At 42.0% G+C, this 20,230-nt stretch overlaps 1 protein-coding gene across 8 annotated transcripts in view; it reads left to right on the top strand.

Annotated features, from left to right (window-relative positions):
- speg (SPEG complex locus) overlaps window positions 1-20,230 on the top strand; it is a 72,088-nt gene that overhangs the window by 19,488 nt on the left and 32,370 nt on the right. For 3 of the 8 annotated variants that reach the window (XM_023964869.1, XM_023964876.1, XM_023964894.1), the window contains 18 exons: window positions 3,829-3,927; window positions 6,096-6,246; window positions 7,119-7,934; window positions 9,021-9,451; window positions 9,669-9,815; window positions 11,456-11,638; window positions 14,925-15,088; window positions 16,064-16,152; window positions 16,251-16,426; window positions 16,513-16,696; window positions 17,012-17,085; window positions 17,184-17,342; window positions 17,417-17,606; window positions 17,697-17,926; window positions 18,013-18,132; window positions 18,729-18,833; window positions 18,910-19,116; window positions 19,203-19,326. In XM_023964869.1, the coding sequence (XP_023820637.1) occupies window positions 3,829-3,927; window positions 6,096-6,246; window positions 7,119-7,934; window positions 9,021-9,451; window positions 9,669-9,815; window positions 11,456-11,638; window positions 14,925-15,088; window positions 16,064-16,152; window positions 16,251-16,426; window positions 16,513-16,696; window positions 17,012-17,085; window positions 17,184-17,342; window positions 17,417-17,606; window positions 17,697-17,926; window positions 18,013-18,132; window positions 18,729-18,833; window positions 18,910-19,116; window positions 19,203-19,326 (3,649 nt within the window). Of the gene's footprint in view, window positions 1-306; window positions 1,476-2,616; window positions 2,660-3,159; window positions 3,327-3,828; window positions 3,928-6,095; window positions 6,247-7,118; window positions 7,935-9,020; window positions 9,452-9,668; window positions 9,816-11,455; window positions 11,639-14,924; window positions 15,089-16,063; window positions 16,153-16,250; window positions 16,427-16,512; window positions 16,697-17,011; window positions 17,086-17,183; window positions 17,343-17,416; window positions 17,607-17,696; window positions 17,927-18,012; window positions 18,133-18,728; window positions 18,834-18,909; window positions 19,117-19,202; window positions 19,327-20,230 lie in introns of those variants that run through there. The other 5 variants (XM_023964874.1, XM_023964872.1, XM_023964890.1 and 2 more) reach the window with 5 other exon arrangements.

Below are 20,230 nucleotides of genomic sequence, written 5' to 3'. Positions count from 1 at the left end.
AGCGGTCTACGACTTTGTTATTTGGTGAAGGCCACCTGCATGCTCCGTATAAGTTTGCCCATTTTTTTGCCCCCAAGACAGCTTGTATCGACCTGTAACGGCAGTTCGGATTAAGCCATAACTTTGCAACTAAATCCATCAGATTAAGCGTTCAACATCAGATCTTTAGCTCTTTTCGACTACTGTAACTCTACAACCGTTTACGCAATTAATGTAATTTTGAGGCAGGAAAAAAAAAGCAGCCATGTGCCAATACGGCTGCTTTTCTCCGCGTCTGAATCATCTGATTCACAGTGATCGCGTCAAAATTTTCAAAGAGGGCTTGTTATTTAAGTAGCAAGTAAGAATTGATGTGATCAAAATGCGTTCACAGATGGGTTATTACAAGTGCCTGGAGGGAAGAAGAGATCATCATCCAGCAAGAACGATCGTTGTCTGGGATTAAAGGCGATTAGATGGACTTCATTTACAGTTCAGTCGGCTTCTGCCAAACGGCCCCCAAACTTTAATTGGGGTCACGGACCCTTTCAAAGGCTCTCGTTGTTTGGCGTTGAAGTGATTCATTTTTGCCTGTGGTTCGATTGGATGCAGTCAATACCAGCTGCTCTGGGAGCTTCATTAAGGTTTCCAGTTACAGCGTTTTTCATGAACCGCAGTAAAACAAATCCATTTTTTTTTAAACCAAAAAAGCTGCTTATGGACGGAAACACACAGAATAGCAGATAAATATTTGATGGCTTATGGGGAGAATGCATTTAGAGGGTGTAACTCATGCTCCCCCAATTTGCCTCCCCCTTCCACATCCCTTTGATCTTTCCCCGATTTCCTCCTTCCTTGCATCCATCCTTTTGTTCTTTTTCATGAGTCAACACGCTCCTGAGGAGAGATATTTTCCAGTTTCCTCCTCCTCCTCCTCTCTTTCTCCTCTGCCATCACTGCAATCAAGGCTCCACACCCCCTCCTCTTGCTTAAAAAGCGTGCACATCCACCCAACCGCCCATCCACCCACCGCTCTGTCTCTTCCTCGTTTTTTTGAGAGCGCATCCAACTGAGACGGAAAAAGGGCAGGAGGAGGTAGGGACAGAACCCGGCTGGAGGACTGCCGCCGCGGGGAGGCGAGCGTCGACGTCAGCGAGGGACGCTCTTCACACCCAGACACAAAGACACCTGGCTTCATTTACATTCAGCGCCGCTCGCTCCATCCTCCTCTCCCCTGTTTTGCTGCCAGACCGGAGCGTAAACACACCCACGCCGGAAACGAAAACTAAAAAATAGGGGAGCCTGACCCGACTTCCTCAGTCTTGAGCGCTTGCTGCTCCCCACACCACACCCTGGGATGTGTTTTTTCATTTATTTGATTTTTTAACCGCCGGCTTGGAGGGATGTTTTCGTGAGTTTACGCCACAGGTAATCATCTTTACTCAACGGGAACTAAAAAAAAAATGAAGAAAATCTGGTCAAAGAAGAAATTTCAGGTAAGTTCCCCCCTCCAGGGTTACTATTCTACACAAATCCATTTGATTTTTTTTTTTTTTTTTTACAAAATATTGCAAAACTAAACGACACCCACAATGTTTACAACAAACCTGACATTAAAATAGGACTAAAATGCCAGTTTATGAGTAAGAAAATGCACATTTACCATCATTTTAGTGTCTAAATGTGACTAAAAAAAGAGAGGAAAACAAACCATAATTTGGTCTTGGCAAAGAGAAAAATAGTTTGTTCCTGCTTTAATTCTAAAACTGGGAACAAAAGAAAGGCAGTGACATTGAATAGGTTGTTCATTTAAAAGGTTGTTCCTAAATTTGGGGCAGGTGGAAAGTGTGTCAGTAGGGTACACTACATAGAGACAGCAACTCAAAGTGCAGGGGGACAATTATCGCTTTGCCTGTTTTTCAGTAATGAATCAATATCAAACCCTCAAGAATTGTATATATATATATATTTTTTTATTTTTTATTTTTTGTCTGGCTTCCAGTGGCAGATTTGTGCAAATAAAGCTGGATTGTATTTGCTGAATAGTCCATAAAGGTCCTTGCCAAACCGAGGCTGGGGTTTGCTGATATGACTGCCTTTTGAGGGCTAAACAAAGGGGAGGGGGATCACAACATGAATAGAAGCTTCTAGTGGCAGCGGTTAATCAAACTGGCTGACAAGAGGAGCATCGAGTGATTGGAGGGGGTAGAGAACAGCAAAACATGAGGGGGAATAAATGAAAAATGACTCATTTTTCCCACTTCTGCTTTCCCGCCGCTGCAAAGCAGTGAGTCACTCGGAGGAGCTCCTCTCCGTGGTGACAGATCATACAGGAAGCGGCTTTATGACTTCTTCTCCCCTGTCTCCGACAGACGCATTCATCACTTCTGAGTCTGTTAAAGCTGCTGAAGCGAATGCATCTCATTAGAACTGTAGAGGATTTTCTGATGAAGAAACCCAAAAGCTCTGCTCCCGCGGAAAGCAGTGAATGATGGGAAATCAGGTTAGGGGTGGGAAAAAAAAAAAGTCATGTGTGGTTGAAAGACTCCCCCTCCAAACTGGACTGTGGGACTGTAAAGCAGGACCTTTTCTGCGGATCCCTGCTGAATAATGCTTTGTACTCTTGTCTTGTTTCAGAGAACTGGGCCTTCCACACGGACATTTGGCAGATTTACCCATGGTGTGTTGTCGGTGTGAGCTTTACACCAGTTCTTCCTTACCCTATTGCCTTGGAACTTCTCTTCTTTTCTTTTAGAGACGGGATTAAAAAAAAAAAAACCCGAACTGCTTAGAAATTATTCACAAGTTCGAGTTCTTTGCCGCAGACCATTTGTGTGTTTTTGGAGTTTAGCTGCTCTGAACAAGAGTGGCGTTTGTTGTTGTGCCTCCACCCCCACAGAGCTGTAATTTTGTAATGGTGCTGCTGCATAGAAAACCCTAGGATGAAGCACGTCTAGCCTCTGTGCGAAATTCCTGCCGTTTGGAAGCAGATACTAGCTAACATCTAATTCTGTGTCCAAAGTCGTTTATGTTGTAGATTCCTTCCTGAAAAGTGTAAAGTTGTAGATGCTTTTTTTAAAAAACTGGCTCCTTTATCATGAGGCTGACGACGAGGTGCAACCTGTTCTGTGGTTGTCGTCCTCCTTCAATGGTTTCCTAACCAGTAAATGTATGTGTCAGCCTCCCCACAGTTTGGCTGGTGATTTTTAGACTAATGGGTACGAAGAGGATTGGTCGTGTGGGTGAGAGAGATGCTGGTTTCCATAGTAACGGTGCTCTCCCGTCTGCCCTCTCTTGCTGCCACTATGGAAGCGAAGTTTTCCGCTCCTGCCGAAAGCAAAGCTATGGTAAACTTTTTTTTTTTTGCTCCTCCCTTTTGTGCATCCATCCCATTTACTCCATTTGTACACCCTTCTGTTGTTAAATGTGGTTTCTGTTCTTCAGTTTTAATATGTTCCTTTAATACGTTGCATCATCTTTTGAGCCGTTCTTTTAATTTCTCTGGAACTGTTTCTTGTCTTTGTGTTTTTTTTAATTAAAAATATAGAACAACCTTGTGTGTTTTGTGCTGTCATTTAATTAGAAGTCTCGTATTTTTGAGGTAAATAGAGTATGAAAACACTGCTATAACATTCCATACAACTCACCACATGCTCCAGTTTCAACCCATTTATTTACCTCGGGGGCTTGTCCGGGATTTTTTTCCGAATCCGTCAAAATCTGTGCTGCCAAGAAAACGTCACATCAGTTCCACCTTTTTGCCCGCCCGCGCGTACTCCCCTGAGTGTCCAGCCACAACATATCCATCTGTCTTTCGCTCACTTTCCTCGCTTCTTTTTTTAATTTCAGACTCTGAGACCACAGAGGATGAGACCACAGAGCCTCAGATGGAAACCAAAGAAGGACCTGGGAGATCCCAAGACAAGGCTGGTAGAAGAGGACCGTCAGGTATTTTCAAAAAACAAAAAAAAAACTTGGACGTATCAGCTTTTGTTTTGTTTACATTCATCAACTATTATCACCCCAAGCATTACTTTGAAAAATTTTGCCTAAAGTATAGGATTTACTCATTTAATAGCCCTTTACATTTTTCAAATGATGTTGCCTGTGACTTACTGCAGTGTCTGTTTTGCTGCCAAAAACACACTCCAACAAAATTGTTTCCTATAGATCTAGTGGAGGTTACTCTCATCTTGGCCTGAGATGAGTGTGTAATGAAATTTGATAATCCCTTAGGGTGTGATGCAAGTGTGACACAGTGCCCCAGTTTGTCGCAGGTTTGGATCTGGCTGTGAGGCTCCATTGGGAATGTTAAACTCAGACAAAACAAAAAGAAATAGGTCATCGTGGCATGAATTATGTTCCTTTCATTGTACATTTAAGTTGCACATGCCAGGCACTGTTTTTGTGCAGCTTTGTAATTGCATATTTGATATCAGAAAAGCAGTGCAACATGCTTTTCTGCCTATATTAGGATGACTAATAAAAATATACAAGCAGTTGTTTGGATTCCCATTATAGGTTACCACAGTAAACGCTAGATTAGTACCAGCAGAGTGAAACACAATCCTCATGTCAGTATGATAGCTCTCCAAGGCTATGTCCGAATTCCCACCCTACTTAAAACTATATAGTGACGAACTATCTGCTGCCCTGGACTTTAGAAGCAACTTGGACACCATGTTTACTTTATGAGCATTTTACGGCGACTATTTATGAATCCATTGGACTCAATTTCAATGAACTCTGAATATCAGTGCAAAGCTGCTTTTCTCATCTTCAAAATTTGTTGGAAGTAGGTTAATTGCATAAATGGTTGAAGAGTTATATTAATTCAAAGAACTAAAGCTCCAGTGTTGACGGATTAAGTGGGACAAAACAGTCCTTTAACCCTTGTGCTATCCTTTAGAGTCAAATGGCCATCGACGTGTTCTTCCTACCATGACATAGGTGGATAAAGGTGGAGAGGATTTCATGTAATCCATGAACACCAGTGAAGATCACAAATCATTGAAGAAATAAGTTCAGTGCACTGTCTAATGGGTCTGGATGACCCAACTCCCAATGTCAAATATCCTAGGATAGCACAAGGAAGAATGTAGTGGATGACTACGCTACCTAGAATGCCAAGAAGGGCCAGTAGGGAACAGGATATTGGTCAAAGGGGTTGATGGAAAGTTCTCCTGCAATAGGCAGGAAACAGTCCAACACAACAAATAACTTTATTCACAATAACTCCCAAATGTATCCAGTTGTAACACAATAAATACAAAACAACCACTACGGTAGCCAGTGGCCACGTTTTTGAGCACCATGTTTCACTAAAAATCAGTTCACAGATAAGGCACACCGAATGACACGGTTGATTTCTGAGAAGATGAAAGGATTTTAGGTTGCCAAAAAAATTCAGTGAATCACTAAATGACCTTGCTGCGCAGAAAATTGGGTTTTGCATCTTTATGATTATTAACCCTTGTGCTATCCTAGGCACTTTAACTTTGGGAGATGGGTCATCTAGACCCACTAGACAGTGCACTGAACTTTTTTCTTCAATGATTTGTGATCTTCACTGGTGTTCATGGATTACATGAAATCTTTCTACCTTTATCCACCTTTGTCATGGTAGGGAGAACACATCAATGTAAGGGTGGGTTCATCTAAGATAGCACAAGGGTTAAGACCTATTTGACAAGACTATAAAAAAGTTTGTTTTTGCAATACTGATAAATTGTCTTTATCCCTCTCGAAAGTTAATGAAAAGTGAGAACATTTAGTTAGATTGACAACTGGATCTTTAGGATCGGGGGCTGAGTCAGTATCATTTCACTCTTTCTGCTAGTCCCTGTTAATGTCCCGAAGTCCGTTGCTGTCTTTGATAGACGCTGACCGCTCTTTCTTTTTGCTGTAGAAGCATCCTCGCCTCCATAGCTCATCACTTAGATGCCGATCATTACCTGCTTTGAGACAAAAGAGGTTCTGTTTATGCTCCAAACATGGTTTCCTTCAGTTTAGACACAGAAATCAAACTGAAGCTCATACAGTCGTTTGAGGAACCCTTTTTCATCAACACTACAAAAACCACTCAAATCCAGCATTGTTTTTTTTTCCCCCCACAGGTGAGGGGGGAAGGATGATGGATCAAAACCCAGATGCTCTGGATCGCAGGGCCACACTCCCCAGCGCCTACAACCCCGTGGTGGAGCGGGAGCTCCGCACTCTGAGCTCTCGCCCACCAGGGCCACATTTGGACCCCACAAACTCCGCCAGGCAAGCCCCGGGCGGGGGCCCCCCCGAGGGGGCCCCACCCGTCCGTCACCTGGGTGTGGAACCGCTCATCCGAGCTTCACACGCTAACCTGGCGCGGGCCATGCAGGGGTCGGAGGAAAGTGTTTCTGTAGGCAGCGACTACTACGGGAGCATGTTCAGCCTCTACAGAGGGAGGACATTTTCCATGCCATTATAGCACACGGCTTTTTTTTTTCTTGTTTATTCCCAGGATTATGCCAAAATAAATAAATAAATAAAATAAAATCAGAGTGGCCACAAACCCCAATTTGGAAAAATGGACAGTAAATGCACAATATTTTATAAACAAAAATGGTAAAAATGTTGGTCTTGATTTTCTTGTTTTACTTTGGACCACACTTTCCTTTGATTTGCTTTGTTGCTGTGACATTTTAACGACAGTCGTAACACATTAATACAGAATTTTTTGATATTTCTTAAAGCCATGAGGAAGATATAGTTGTGCGACTGACCCAGCACTTCTGAAAACTGTGATTCTGCTTTTTGTCCACTGCATGTTTTCTAGAGCGGCCTTTTTTTTCGGACTAACATCGCATCTTTATAGGTTTGCAGTGGCGTGCATGGACTTTTTTGTGTTCCAAGGTTGTGTTGGCATGGATTTTTGACTAGCTCCTTTTTTTATAAGCATGACGTTCTTGTATTGAAAGGGGGCTCTTTTTCTGGAAGAAGTTTTGTCTCACACACAGACGTCTTTTTACATTTTTTGTGTGATGTGTTGCTCATTCAACGGGAGCCAAAGAACAACCAAATTTGGATGAAAATGAATTTTCACCGTCAACTTTGACTCCTCCAGGGCTTCATTACTTATTTGCCTCCAATCCTTCCTTATCTAGGACTCCAAGCTCCGATCAAGCTTGGGGACTCTCCCGTGAAGTCCCTCTTTCCTCTAACCAGCCATCTATCCGCTCAGACAAAAATGGCACCAATTGTTGCAAAAATATCCCGGACAAACCCAAATTGCCAGGTCCTCCGGCTTCCGACAGCGTTGTTGTGACACCTAAACCGGCTCGTGCAGGATCCAAGATCTTTGACAAAGTTCGGGCCTTCGAGGAGCGACGGATGAGCGCAGATTTGCCAAAAGGCCCTGCTTGCTTTGACTCAGATGACAGGGGGAAGAAGACAGGAGGTGCTGGCAAAGAGGAGGGACGAAGCCTGCAGGGTGCCGCCCAGAAAAGAGCAGCATTCCAGCAGCGAGCGTCTTCGCTGGAGGACAAGACAAGCTACTCTCAAAGGGTCCAAAGCTACCAGAACAAGTTTGCAGAGGAGCTCCAGAGGATCAAGAAACTCGTGAGCAAGCCGAGCTTGAGGAAGGCATATTCCACTGAGCAGCTGTCACTGACGGACAGGCCAAACACGCGGAAAGTCGAGCCCATTCCTCCCCAGGTTGTGAAAAAGTTGAAAGCGAGAGAACAAGCCCTGGAAGAGAGAAGCGCTGGGAGGCAGGGGGGGGAGAGCATGTTGCAGAGTTCCACTCAAGCCCAAAACAGAGTTGTGGAGAATCAAAGTAAGGAAGCCAAAGGGGAAGAGATGACACAGGGCGTTCACAGCTCTTTGAGAGAACCCAGAATCCTTGTTTCCAAGGAAACGGCATCAATTCATCAGTTACCAGAACAGCCATTGCCAAAAGCAGCAAGGAAAAGCCCAATCAGGTTTGAGTGTTTGCATTATGTTCATTTCAAAAATGGATGTTTTTGTGTTTCTTCTGTGCTTTTTATAGCCTTTAGTTTAACTCCAGTTTTTAAAGACCCACTCCGATAAAAAAATGATTTTCTTGGTGTTTTAACTTGTTCTTAAGGGAATTTTCAGATGATGGAGAACATACTGTATATCAAAAAATTTAATACAATTTTGGAGTATTCATTTATTGACATCGCTTTGAACTAGGGGCAGAAGAAAGAAAAGCTGTTTGAAAAAGTTTGCATTTGTGATGTGGAAAATCTGCTGGGCGACCCAGAAGCTCCCTGGTCTCCTTCTGGTGCATCCACTCCTAGATGACTAGTCTAAGCTGGTGTCTAATGTTGGATGGTGGGTGTGAGAGGCTGTAAGCTAGTGGCAGAGCAGGTGACGGGAAGTGGGGTGGGGCAAACAGTTTTGCCTACAACTCAGAGGCGAATTTTTTTTGTGAATACTGCAGACCCTACGTCCTAGAAAACAACATTAACGACGTAAAGGTTTTTTGTTTTATTTTAGTTAAAAAATTGCATAATACTATTTATTAGACCACTGGAAACACTTTTAAAATAGATGAAAAAGGGAGATTGGAGTGGGTCTTTAATGGCTATTATGTAAAAACTCTGATTGCCTATTAGGCCTGCACAATAAATCGCTAATTTCAGTCTGTGCATTATCGCAAATGGTGCCATAGATCAGGATAAATGGTTACTGTAAATCTTTACACGCATGCCAAAACAATCTTATGGCAGCTTGAACTATTTGACCATTTTAACTAAGCCCTTCACGTTGTTGACCAATCGAATAGAGCCCTTTTATGTTAGCTGCCTATGTAGACGAGGTGCATTCGGAGTAGAATTTAAGTTATATTGTATTTTATTTAAACAAAACTGTTGGAAGGAAAATTATGTATTTCAAGTTTTGTCGTTATTGCAGTATTGATCGCTAACATCCCACATCGCAAGCTTTCCTCATATCGAGCTGTACTACTGCCCATCCCCCGTTATCATGATGTCCCATCATTTTCACCACAAATAAACAGCTTTTCTGCTCTTTGCTCACAGTGAAGGCTCAGCCGATAAAGACACAGCAATTCCACCAACCAAGGAATCTTCACGCGCTTGCAGACGTTTGGGAACAGAGTCAAACGGTGTCGACAAACAATCACTGCACAGAGCGAAAAGCCCAACGGACAGGAGAACATCTCCCGTGAGCGCTAAGGAACCAGGGGTCCAGTTTCCGCCAAAATCCCCCCGTTTCACCCCGTCACCCACTCGTTCGACCAGCCCCATTCTGAAGAAGAGGAAGACAGAGGCGGGCCGGGTCTCTCCATGTCGGAAAGTCGGCCTCCCTGTGATTCGAGTAGACAATGAACCCATGGAGATGGATGAACCTGGAGGTTGTAGCAAAGAGGCAAACAGGGCTAAAAGAAAAGAGGGACGAACTCGCAGAAGCAAAAAGAATCGATCAAATCAACACGGTTTTCCAGAAGAAGGTACAAGTTCTTGTTAAACCCAGATGAAAAGTTGGGGTCTATCTCTTGAGAATTTAAAAAAAAACACGATGTGTTTTGTGTACATTAGCCATCTTTGTCCATTCTTTAAAAAAAAAAAGGTAGATGACAACTCATCAGTTGTTTTGGGATCGATCTGAAAAATAGAGAAGAAACCTGTTTTGGAGCTTGGCTTGTCAATCAACTTCTTCTTTTCCAGAAGGTTCATCTGATGATTCATATTTGTCTGCGGACGACGGGCCAGCAGAGGCCCCTGCTTTTGAGAAACCTCTTGAGGACACCACGGCAACTCGTGACTCTGCTGTCATTCTAACGTGCATCATCACCGGCAACCCAACACCCACAGGTAATGCCAAGAAGATCTTTCAGTGTTAGCATTTTTTTCAGTTTTGAAGTATTTTAAGTGACAAAGATTTCAGCAAATTTAGAGGAAATGATTTTTTTATTATCAAGTATCAGCAAAGGCATAAAAATATGAGGATCTGAGAATTTTGGGACGTTATCTACATTTTTCCAACGGTTATCTTGAGTTGAGAAAATCTGTTTTTATGGACTAAATCTGATGAAACCTGTAAAAACCGCATAATATTTACAACTACATTTAAAAAAAAACAACTGGTTTTCAGAGTCATTTTGATTTGTGTTTTGTCTAACCGCTAATCTCTCTAAACAGTCACCTAATTATTTTAGTATCAAATTTACCAGAGCTGAATTCCAAATATTAGAATGGTGATTGATTAAAATCATTATATTATTACGTCTTCTTCAATGTTTGTTTTTTTTTCTTCTCAAAAGAAAAAGCAATACAAGCATGTAGATCCCCCAAAAAAGTAGTAGTGTCATGATGGAGCCTTGTGGAACGCCGTATTACATCATTTGGCTTTTTTGGATTTTTGGGTAAATATGACATACAGTAAACAGTTTTCCCCCTTGCGTCTAAGCATTGGACTATGAAATCCAATTCAGCCTTTCTTAAATACTTTTATTTTTAAATTGAATCAAATAAATCAGAGATCCTAATAAAAAAAAAGGCTAGATTTTGTCCCTGTACTTGAGTAAAGACCTTTATGGATTATTATTTTTTGATAATGGTGGGAATTCGGACTTAAATACATAACCTGGTGCCATAACTTTTAAATATCTTCACATAAGGCTCAATGGCTTACAGTATAAATGCAATAATGCCAACTATGGAGCCTTGATTTTGACCTGCATCTAAATTATGAAGCTTTATTGGGTTAGGCAGCCATTTGTCCATCAGGGTTGACATTAACTTGAGATGTAAAACCCCACATTACTCACAATTGTAACATAAAAACATGTAGGTGGCTCTTGATTAAAACATTTGCTTGAAGACCCACGCCAATCATCTTTTAATCTATTTACAAAGCCTTACCAGTGGTCCTTTAAATAAGATAATGCCATTCTTTTAGCCATAGTTAAAAATCAGTGTCGTTTTCTAGGATATAGTTTCTGCAGAGTGGCAGGAGTTCATTAGAAATATTCCTCTGGGTTGAAGGCGGGGACCGTTGACATGGAGCAAGCCCATCCCCCTTTCCTGTCACCGCTCTGTTTATACCACCTCACGCTAGCTAAAGTCCAAAAGAACCCCAACCTAACATTACTGGTGCAACGGAAATGGCAAGCAATATTGGAAGCATCCATCCAGTTTGAAATGAGGAGGTCTTTAATGCTGTGTGATATGTTATGTAATATGAGTCAGTTCTTAAAAACACATTAAAGTTAGGGTTATGTGTCAGATTTATCTGTAATATTATCTTCCATAATAAAGTGGATTTGAAATGTTTTTCACACTTTTGTATTTCTGTATTATGCAAGTTGTTGTGGGAAGGTGTAAAATCTAGTGCAAAATAATTGCTTACCACAGAATAAAAAAAAAGACGTAATGAATATTCATTGAAATCTGGTTAAAACTTGCAGTAGAAAAAAAGAATTGAGCTGTGTTTTTTTTTAACTTTGTGGCAGTGACATGGAAGAAGAATAATGTAGAAATCCAGACGGATGCATTCCACTTGCTCAAAGCTGAAGGCGACAGGCACAGTCTGGTGATAAAGGAGATGAGGCTTTACAACGCCGGGTCGTACTGTGTCACAGCTGTCAACTCGGCGGGCAGAGCATCCTGCAGCGCCACCCTGAACATCCAATCAGGTCAGACCACAAATGGAACAACAGATCCAAGTTCGATTTAAATGTGGTTTTTAACTATCGGACGGTGATGTCAAAAAATGACCCACTGACTCTCAGGCGGCGTCAACCTTCAGCCATAAAGGCCCGCTGGAGCTCAGCATCCCAGCCGAGAGCGCCTGGCAGCGATGGTTGCCATGGCAACCCATTAATTTCTCGAAGGCGCAGAGATCTCCCCTCAGTGTGATTTCAAACACATCCCCGTCACACTAAAGGTCTCCTGAGGCTTAAAGGCAGCCGTGGCATTCAAAAGTTGGGAGTAAGCAAAAATAAACAACCCCCCACCCCTCCGTCTTCTTTTCAGGCGAAGCGCTTGTTTAGCTCATTTGTTGTGCCTGAAACATGTCTTGTAAGTGCTGATTCAGATTTTGCACGCGCAAAAAAAAAAAAACCTCCCAAGTTTTGTCAACAAATGTGAAGACGCACTCCGCTCTCATCTCACCAGCAGCACGGAGCCGGCGCTGCCATATTTGGACAGCAGACTCTGACTTGCAGGAGTATTTTTAGCCGCCCTCTTGTTCTCTCGGGTAATCGCTGTCTGTTTTCTGTCCCTCGGCTGAGATTGCACATTTTCACCACCCGGAAAATTTCTTCCACAAAACTTGCAAAGTTTAGATTTTATTTTTTAAGTTTAGCAAAATAGGTTCGACCAAATCTAAAAACCTTAGATTTGTATCGTTTTTTTGCAAATAATCACCAAAAGTTTTATATCTTTTGAAGGTATTCAAGAAAAACTGAGTCAAGAATTGTGGAAAAAGGGGGAAATTTGAGGAAAAAACAAAAGAAAAGGGAGTCAGAAGTTATTCAAACTGGTGACCTAAATGTTGGGGAACCAACTAAAGCGTTAAGAAATATATACCGTATTATCAGCACCGTTAATGAATAGTTTATTTTTTAACTTATATTATATACTGTATAAGGAGCCTCGAACTGTTAACCGCATTAAGGGAGATAAGAGTCAGAGATAGCTCTAAAACTTTTTTGTGACACGCTACATGTTAGCAATGTTTACCTTGTTTGTAACATAAATAAAGTGATCCCACCCGTGTTGGGAGTAACGCCGTTGAGCTATAACTGCATTATCTACAGCATTACAAGTTAAGTACTGGAGTAATCTAAATAATTCGTTTAATCGCCGCTACAACACCTGTATAGTTACTATAAATTATGGCGCACTAGTTTAGTTTATACCACGGTCCAGGGGAATTCTCAATTCTGATTGGCTGCTGGATGTGCATCGAAAACGCACAGAGATAATACACGCCTAAAAAAGAAAGTTCTGGTCACATAGCTTAAGTGTTCTATATCACTGCACTGGCTTCTTTAAAAACACATTTTTTCTTCATCATTTGGACAAAAACAAGCGGTAAGCAGTGAGCTTTCTGCCTGAACGGATGCTTTTTTTAACCTGTTGTGACGATCAGCACCCCGGCTCAGCCGGCTGGGGTAGCGTGACAACGCGCCACCACATAACAAACGTAACAAATAGTCAGTTGAGAAAAAATGACAAGAATAAAGTACTAAAAATTGATTGAATATGTATTTCTTTTGTAAGTGGCCATGGTAGAAGAGGGTTAATGGCCTTCAAAGTGTGCATTATCAGAATGAACGCAATTTGCGTTGGATGGTTCAAGCTTCTACGGCTTGCGTTAATTTCTGATAATGCACTCTTCGTCTGCCATCATTCCTTACTTGTTTCTGTGGTTTAATCAGCCGGGAGCACTTTTTTCTTTTTCACCTCGAGTAGTTCACATCGTCTTTTGTGTGACGCGCGCGTGGTGGTGGTAGTGGTGGTGGGGGGGTCTCATTTGAGATCATGATTGACTAAGGGAATTAAGTGGGCGGTGGCATGCAACACGTGCACGTGCAGGCGTGTTTAAGATAACACAAAGTCAGGCTGAAAATATCGACACTTTTACTTGAATTAAAACAAAAGGAAAAAAAAGGTTGACGTGTCTTCCGGTACAAAGACATTACTGAAGGTAGTCAAATCCAATGAAGCATTGAACCACAAACCACAAACAACAGAGCCCTGGTGTGTGCGCTCTGGTGACAAAGCTACACCAATAAAAAAGACAATTTTACAGCCCAGTGACGAGTAACTAGCACAGAACAGAATGAATGCACTGTATAGTGTGGAGATCATGACCCGCTGTCCACTGTTGAGTAATTTAAAGATCCCAGTAGAGTCCGATTTATTCCTCCATCCTGTAAAACTTTGATAAAGTACATATAAAATTAAATTACCATATCCATTTCATAGGATACTCGGAGTATCTGTTGAACCTTTATTTTTTAAGCAAAGTTTGTTTTTCTCCTCATGTAAATTTATAATTATTTATGTTTTCCTCGATGGAGTTGTGTAGTTTGATAGTTCTGAAGAAAAATGTTAAAGTCCAGGTTGGGTGTTTCATTTTTCCCTTTTATTTGATTGAAACCATTTCTATTTTTACAAAAATTAGAAAAACTAAAAGACGTTGAAACTTAAAACCTTTATATTCTGTTTGTGAAGTCAATATTAATATTTCTAACTTGTTGCTGTGTTTTTGTGTGATAATTCTGTCATTTAAATTTCTACGCTTCAATCTTCTCCCTTTCTGTTGTAAATAAACAACTTACTATCATTGGTAGAACTGTACCAGTGTACTTAAAAGTGTCACTTTTATTAAATTATTGCACATAAGTTGTTTATGTTTGAGGGCAACTGAGGAAACGCTCAACCAAACATCATACCTCTGAAAATTGCTTTGACATCAGTTACCACAACCAGAATGAATCCATATATAAGGAGCTCTGGATTAGAAGGCGCACTGTTGTTTTTTGGGGAAAAAAATGAAGTGCGCTTTATAGTTTGTCTCGGGTTACCTTTTCAGCTCTGTTATTGCAAAAACATGACTTCATTTTCCTCTGGAGCTCCTGGAACACTTTGTCGGTCTCCTCTGTCCAGATGTGACCAACGTCTTCCAGATTCCATCTTTCATCTCTCTGGTCTTTGCCGATTGATCTTGGACGACAGCAAAAAAATAAATAAAAATTGGTAGGAGTTTAAGCTGCTCTCAGGAATAAGAGAGTGGCTGTGTGGGGGGATTAAAGGATTAACTTAATATCTGTTCACCTGCGGTCACTTCGGACAGGCTGCTCTCTCTGAGCGCTGCAACAAGCTGCCAACAAAATTTGTCGTTATTATTGCTTGAAACACACACACACACACAAAGGGGATGGCCACCATTGTTCTCATGTTTCTTTCTAGGGCCGACACAAATGCAATTGGGGAAACCACTTGTATCGTCCAAAGTTTGCAGTCCGGTCCAGTCAGACGAGGAGTACTTAAGCCCTCAGGAGGAGGTGATGGAGACCGAAGGCTCATCTCCTCTGGGTAGAAGTGTGAACTTGAAGGAGCCCCCCTCTTTTCAGGTAAAGGCCTTCCACATCAACTTTAATTAATCAGAATTTAAAAAGGGTACAGCTTTTTTTTTAATGGTAACAAGTCAATTTTCCGAGTTGTATTAATACTTTTGCTAATCCATTGTCCAGCTTTTATGAAAGATGAGAAAAAGCAAAGGATCTGACAAACCCTTGGTGGTTTAGAAATCCATAGCAACCAATGAAGCACCACATACTTCGAAGCCCAAAACATAAACAGCCATGTCCATAAGCTGAGTGACCAAAACCCCAGCTGTCGTAGCTGCTGTTAAATTATAACTGCGACAGAATTAGATTGAAAGCTGAGCATTAATCCGGTGGTGACAGATCTAAGAGGACTGCAGGGGTTGCCTTGTGGGTGCTCTCTTTCGCATGGCGGTGGTTGCAACATAATGAGGGCTTGTGTAGTTGTCTCTCAGGCTGTAACATCCCTCAAAAGTCAGAAAAAGGGAGTCAAGAAATCCAGGACTTTCCTTGAAGTGCTTAGCTTAGAGGATATCAGGCAGGAGACTCTCGCATGGCAGTGGTTGCAACATGATGTGGGCTTGTTTAGTTGTCTCTTGGAATGTAACTTGCCTCAAAACTTAGAAGAATCAGTGAAAAAAATCCAGGAATTTTCTTGCAGTGCTTAGCTTGTAGGATTTCAGGCAGGAGACTCTCGCATGAAGGGGGTTGCAACATGATGTGGGCTTGTTTAGTTGTCTCTTGGAATGTAACTTGCCTCAAAATCTTATGGGAAATGGAGTCAAGAAATCCAGGATTTGCCTGTGTAAAAGAGACAACCCAGGCTACAATAAATATAAATAAAGTTTTGTTAAAATATCCGACACATCTTTACACCAAGCATGGCAAACAATGACATCAATGCTTGAAGAAGTTTATCTGATGCTTTGTATGGTTGGGGGGACTTTTGCTTTCAAATGTTTTGGCTTTGTGGGATTGCTTCCTAGGCATTTCTATTTACAGGGGGCACCGTGTGATCAGGCAGTAATCGAAGGTGAAGACGTTGTCATGACAGCCAGATTCAGAGGGCAGCCCAAACCGATGGTGAACTGGTAAGACAGACCCATTTTACAGCTCATGAAGTTCGGACTTTAAAGCAGGGTCTTTAGGGAGTTCCTCCATGAGACTCCTGATCATTAATGTTCCACAGGCTGAAGGACAACGTCATGGTAAAGACCATGGGCCGCTTCGTTGTGCGCGAGACGGAAAACGTCACCAGTGAATTGAGAATCAACGCTGCTCAGAAGTCAGACGGAGGTCTTTATGTTTGCAAAATCATCAACGAGTACGGAACCAAGCAGGCAGAGTGCAGCCTAAAGGTCAAAGGTGAGTCCAAAATAAAAATTAAAAAAAATCTCTAAATTGTGCTTAATTTAGTTATTTGATCTAAAATAATGTTGATTTGTCAACAGATGCAACTCAGGTGGCCCTTGGAATCACAAAGGAGCTGCGAGACGTGGCGGTTCGGGCCGGAGACTCCGCAACTTTTGAGTGCCACGTGACGGGACCCGCAGACGTGGATGTGGACTGGCTCTCGAACGGAAAGCTGATCCAACCGGCGCTGCTCAACTGCAAGATGCACTTTGATGGGAAAAGGTAAACTATATAAGTAGATTATTTCAAAAAATCTTTGTCCAAAAACACAGTTTCTCTTCTGTGGTGCCTTCACTTTCCTACTGGATGTACTTGCTGAACACCATTATTTGGCATCAAAATAATGGGTGGAGTCAAATAACGAGTTTGGAAAGAACTAGGATGTCTTCATTCATCAATCCATCGACCCATTCATCTATGTATGATTCACCCCTTTTCCTGGGTTCGACAGATTTAATCACCCCAGAAATTTCGCAAACTGTTAACACAATTGGTAAGTCTAAATTCTTCTAAATTCAAGTTTTTTTTATTTAAAAGGTGCCGTCTGATGCTGAACTCTGTGCATGAGGATGACAGTGGGACCTATGTCTGCAAGCTGAGCACAGCTAAAGGTAAAGTTCGCCAGAAAAAAATGCAATTTATTGCTCGGTTGTTAACCAGATAGATTAGAGTTTGCCCAAATCAAAGCCAATTTCAAATGTTTTCACAGAGGAGTTGATCTCGAGCGCAAATCTGACGGTCACTCCATCCAGGGAGCCGCTCTTTACTCGTAAACTGGACATCCTTGAGGTAATAGAAGGACGTACTGCGCGGTTTGACTGCAAAGTGAGCGGATCGCCTGCGCCACGAGTAACATGGATGCACTTTGGTGAGACATGCAGATAACTGTTTATTTAATGTCAAATTTGTAAGATTTTCTAAAAAAAAAGTTTTTGCCCTTAGAGGCACGAGTTGAAGAGAGTGACAACATCCGAATCCTACAAGAGGCCGGCCGCCATTCGCTGGTCATCAGCCACGTCAGTGGTGACACGGAGGGCTTCTACACGGCGATTGCTGAGAACATTCATGGAAAAGCTGAATGTACTGCTGAGCTCTACATGCAAGAACCCAGAGCTGCCATCCCTTCTCACATGTGAGGCAAATATTAACTTCAAAATAACACCAGAAACTTTTATTACGTTTCTTTTAAAACTATACAATTTCGGGCTTATTTGTGCTTTAGGACGAAATTGGAGAAGATGCCGTCGATCCCCGAAGAGCCAGAAATGCTGGAAAGTGAGGTGGAGAGAAGGACCATGCCGGACTTCATCAAACCTCTGGGTGATGTGGAGGTGATCGAAGGGAAGGAAGCGGTTTTGAAGTGCAAAGTGGCGGGCCTGCCGTATCCAACCATCTCCTGGTACCACAAAGGCAAACCCATTGAAAGCAGCGAAGAACGGAAAATGACTCAGTGTAAGCAGACCACTGGAGAACAAGGAAAACCCTTCATTTTTAGAAGGGAAACTGGTTAACAGGAAACACATGTTTGTGTTTTCCAGACAGGGATGTCCACAGTCTGGTGATTCGGAGCGCTTGTCATGCTCATGGTGGCGTCTACAAGGCGGTCATCTCGAACAAAGTGGGCAAAGCAGCCTGCTATGCACACCTTTACGTCACAGGTACGTATTGTTCAGGCATTGTATCAAGCTACGGCCACTCTGGGCATGTGACGCTAATAAACAGGCATGTAAAGCCATGGTGTTCACATAGGACAAGCTGGGATGGGTTTCTTCTCTTCCACTACCTACAGTTGGAAGAGGTTTGGTGCGAAATGTTGAAGCGGTGCAAATCTTCCTCCAGGCTTTTTCTGTCACAGTTTTTCCCGATATATGAAAGTCTTGGTGTCATTTTATTCCTTCCGGGCACAATGTTCAAACGGTTGGCACTTGGATTAATTAAAAGAGACGCAATCCATACGTCGTTGCCAATTCGGAGTTCCTGACTCAAATGTCGAGCTGGTTTAAGTTTCTACACACGTTCAGAGGCCGTGCATTTTGTTGGTAGAGCCCAAAAATGCTCTTTAAAAAGCTAGGTTTGAACGCGAAGGTTTTGAACGCAGAAGCCTGAAATGCGCATGTACACGCGCTTGCATAGACTTTTCATTAGAAGTGGTCGCTTGAAGCGCTTGCTGATGCTGGTGTGAACGCAACTTCACTGTTCAACGCTGCTGTGGACAGAAGAGAACTTTTTTCTGACTTTCTTGGTTGAAAAACAGATATTGTTCCGGACCCTCCTGATGGACCTCCAGTAATTGAAGCAATCACTGGAAAAACTATAACCCTTAGCTGGAAGAGACCAAAGAGGCTTGACCCTTCACTTGGTAGGTTCTCGAACTTACGTCTTGCTTTTATAACAAGTGCCCTAATGAAGAACTTGAACTGGTCATGTTCTTTCAGATACCAGCTCCTTGCTCTATGTGGTACAGCAGCAGCATCTTGGCTCCATCCAATGGTCCGTCGTGGCATCTAACCTAAAGGAAACCACCTACACCGTCACCACGTTGTCCAAGGGAGTACGATACGCATTTAGGGTCCTTACATCCACAGGAAAGAGTCTGAGCAAACCATCACCCTCCACTGATCTAGTCCAGCTGCTTGATAGAGGTAAACTTGATGCAGAAGCTACCACTGACCCAAAATTGGGAGCAGGTTGCCAAACTTTTTTTTCGCTCTCTTTGACCTTTTTTTAGGGCCGTATTTGAGGAAAGCCCCAGTCATTGTGGATAAACCTGATATTGTGTACGTGGTGGAGAATCAGCCTACAAGCATAACCATCACGCTGAACCACGTGCACGCAGTGGTCACCTGGAAAAGGTCAGATCAAGCATCCAGTTATGATTGACATTTACATTGCTAGAAAGCACTCAGTGTTTTATAACAATAGCCTGACAGACAAACCATGATGTAGTGTCCACAAAACTAGCTTTAAGCATTCCCTAATACCTCACAAATTGCATGCAATTTGTTTAAACCAACTATCTTAAATCCCACCTTTTCTTGTTAAATGTGGTGTTCCACAGGGCTCTGTTCTTGGACTCCTCCTGACAATGTTAATCTACTTACACACTTACATGCTTAAAAAATCAATCAATATACTTAAAATGCAACGTTGCCTCATTTGCTCAACTGAAAGAGAATTTTGATCTTTTAAACTCAGATTTTTTTCGTTACCTTCAAGTACGTAATTTCTTTGTTTCACAACTACCACAATTCTCAACTATCACAGAAACAGATATAACTGACAAGACTTTTTCACTAGATCCATCCAGGAGGGGTCTTATTTCTAAACTATATAACATTATGTTGGACCTTAAATGTTCCTCTGTGGATAAATTTAAGATGGCTTGGGAAAAAGACATGGGCCTCCCTATATCAGATGATACTTGAGTTTCTGCTCTTAAACTGGTAAACTCATCTTCATTTTGTGCTCGACACCAACTAATTCAGTTCAAGGTGGTACATCTGGTCCATATTTCCAGGGTAAAGCTGGCCTCTATGTACCCCACAGTTAGTCCACTATGTACAAGTAGTAATTTTACAGATGCCCCTCTGTATCATATGTTCTTTTCATGCCCTCATTTGAATGTATATTGGAGGACAATTTTTGACACAATGTCTCGTGTATTTAACACTGATTTAAAACCAAATCCATTAACAGCCATTTTTGGGGTTGTGGAGGACCAAGCTTTTTCAGGTACTGCCAAAAAACACTGTATAG

The sequence above is a fragment of the Oryzias latipes genome, chromosome 2 (assembly GCF_002234675.1).
Source record: "Oryzias latipes chromosome 2, ASM223467v1".
In the NCBI taxonomy this organism is placed as follows: domain Eukaryota; kingdom Metazoa; phylum Chordata; class Actinopteri; order Beloniformes; family Adrianichthyidae; genus Oryzias; species Oryzias latipes.
The sequence above is the reverse complement of the archived record's forward strand: the minus strand, read 5'-3'. Positions and strand labels throughout refer to the sequence as shown.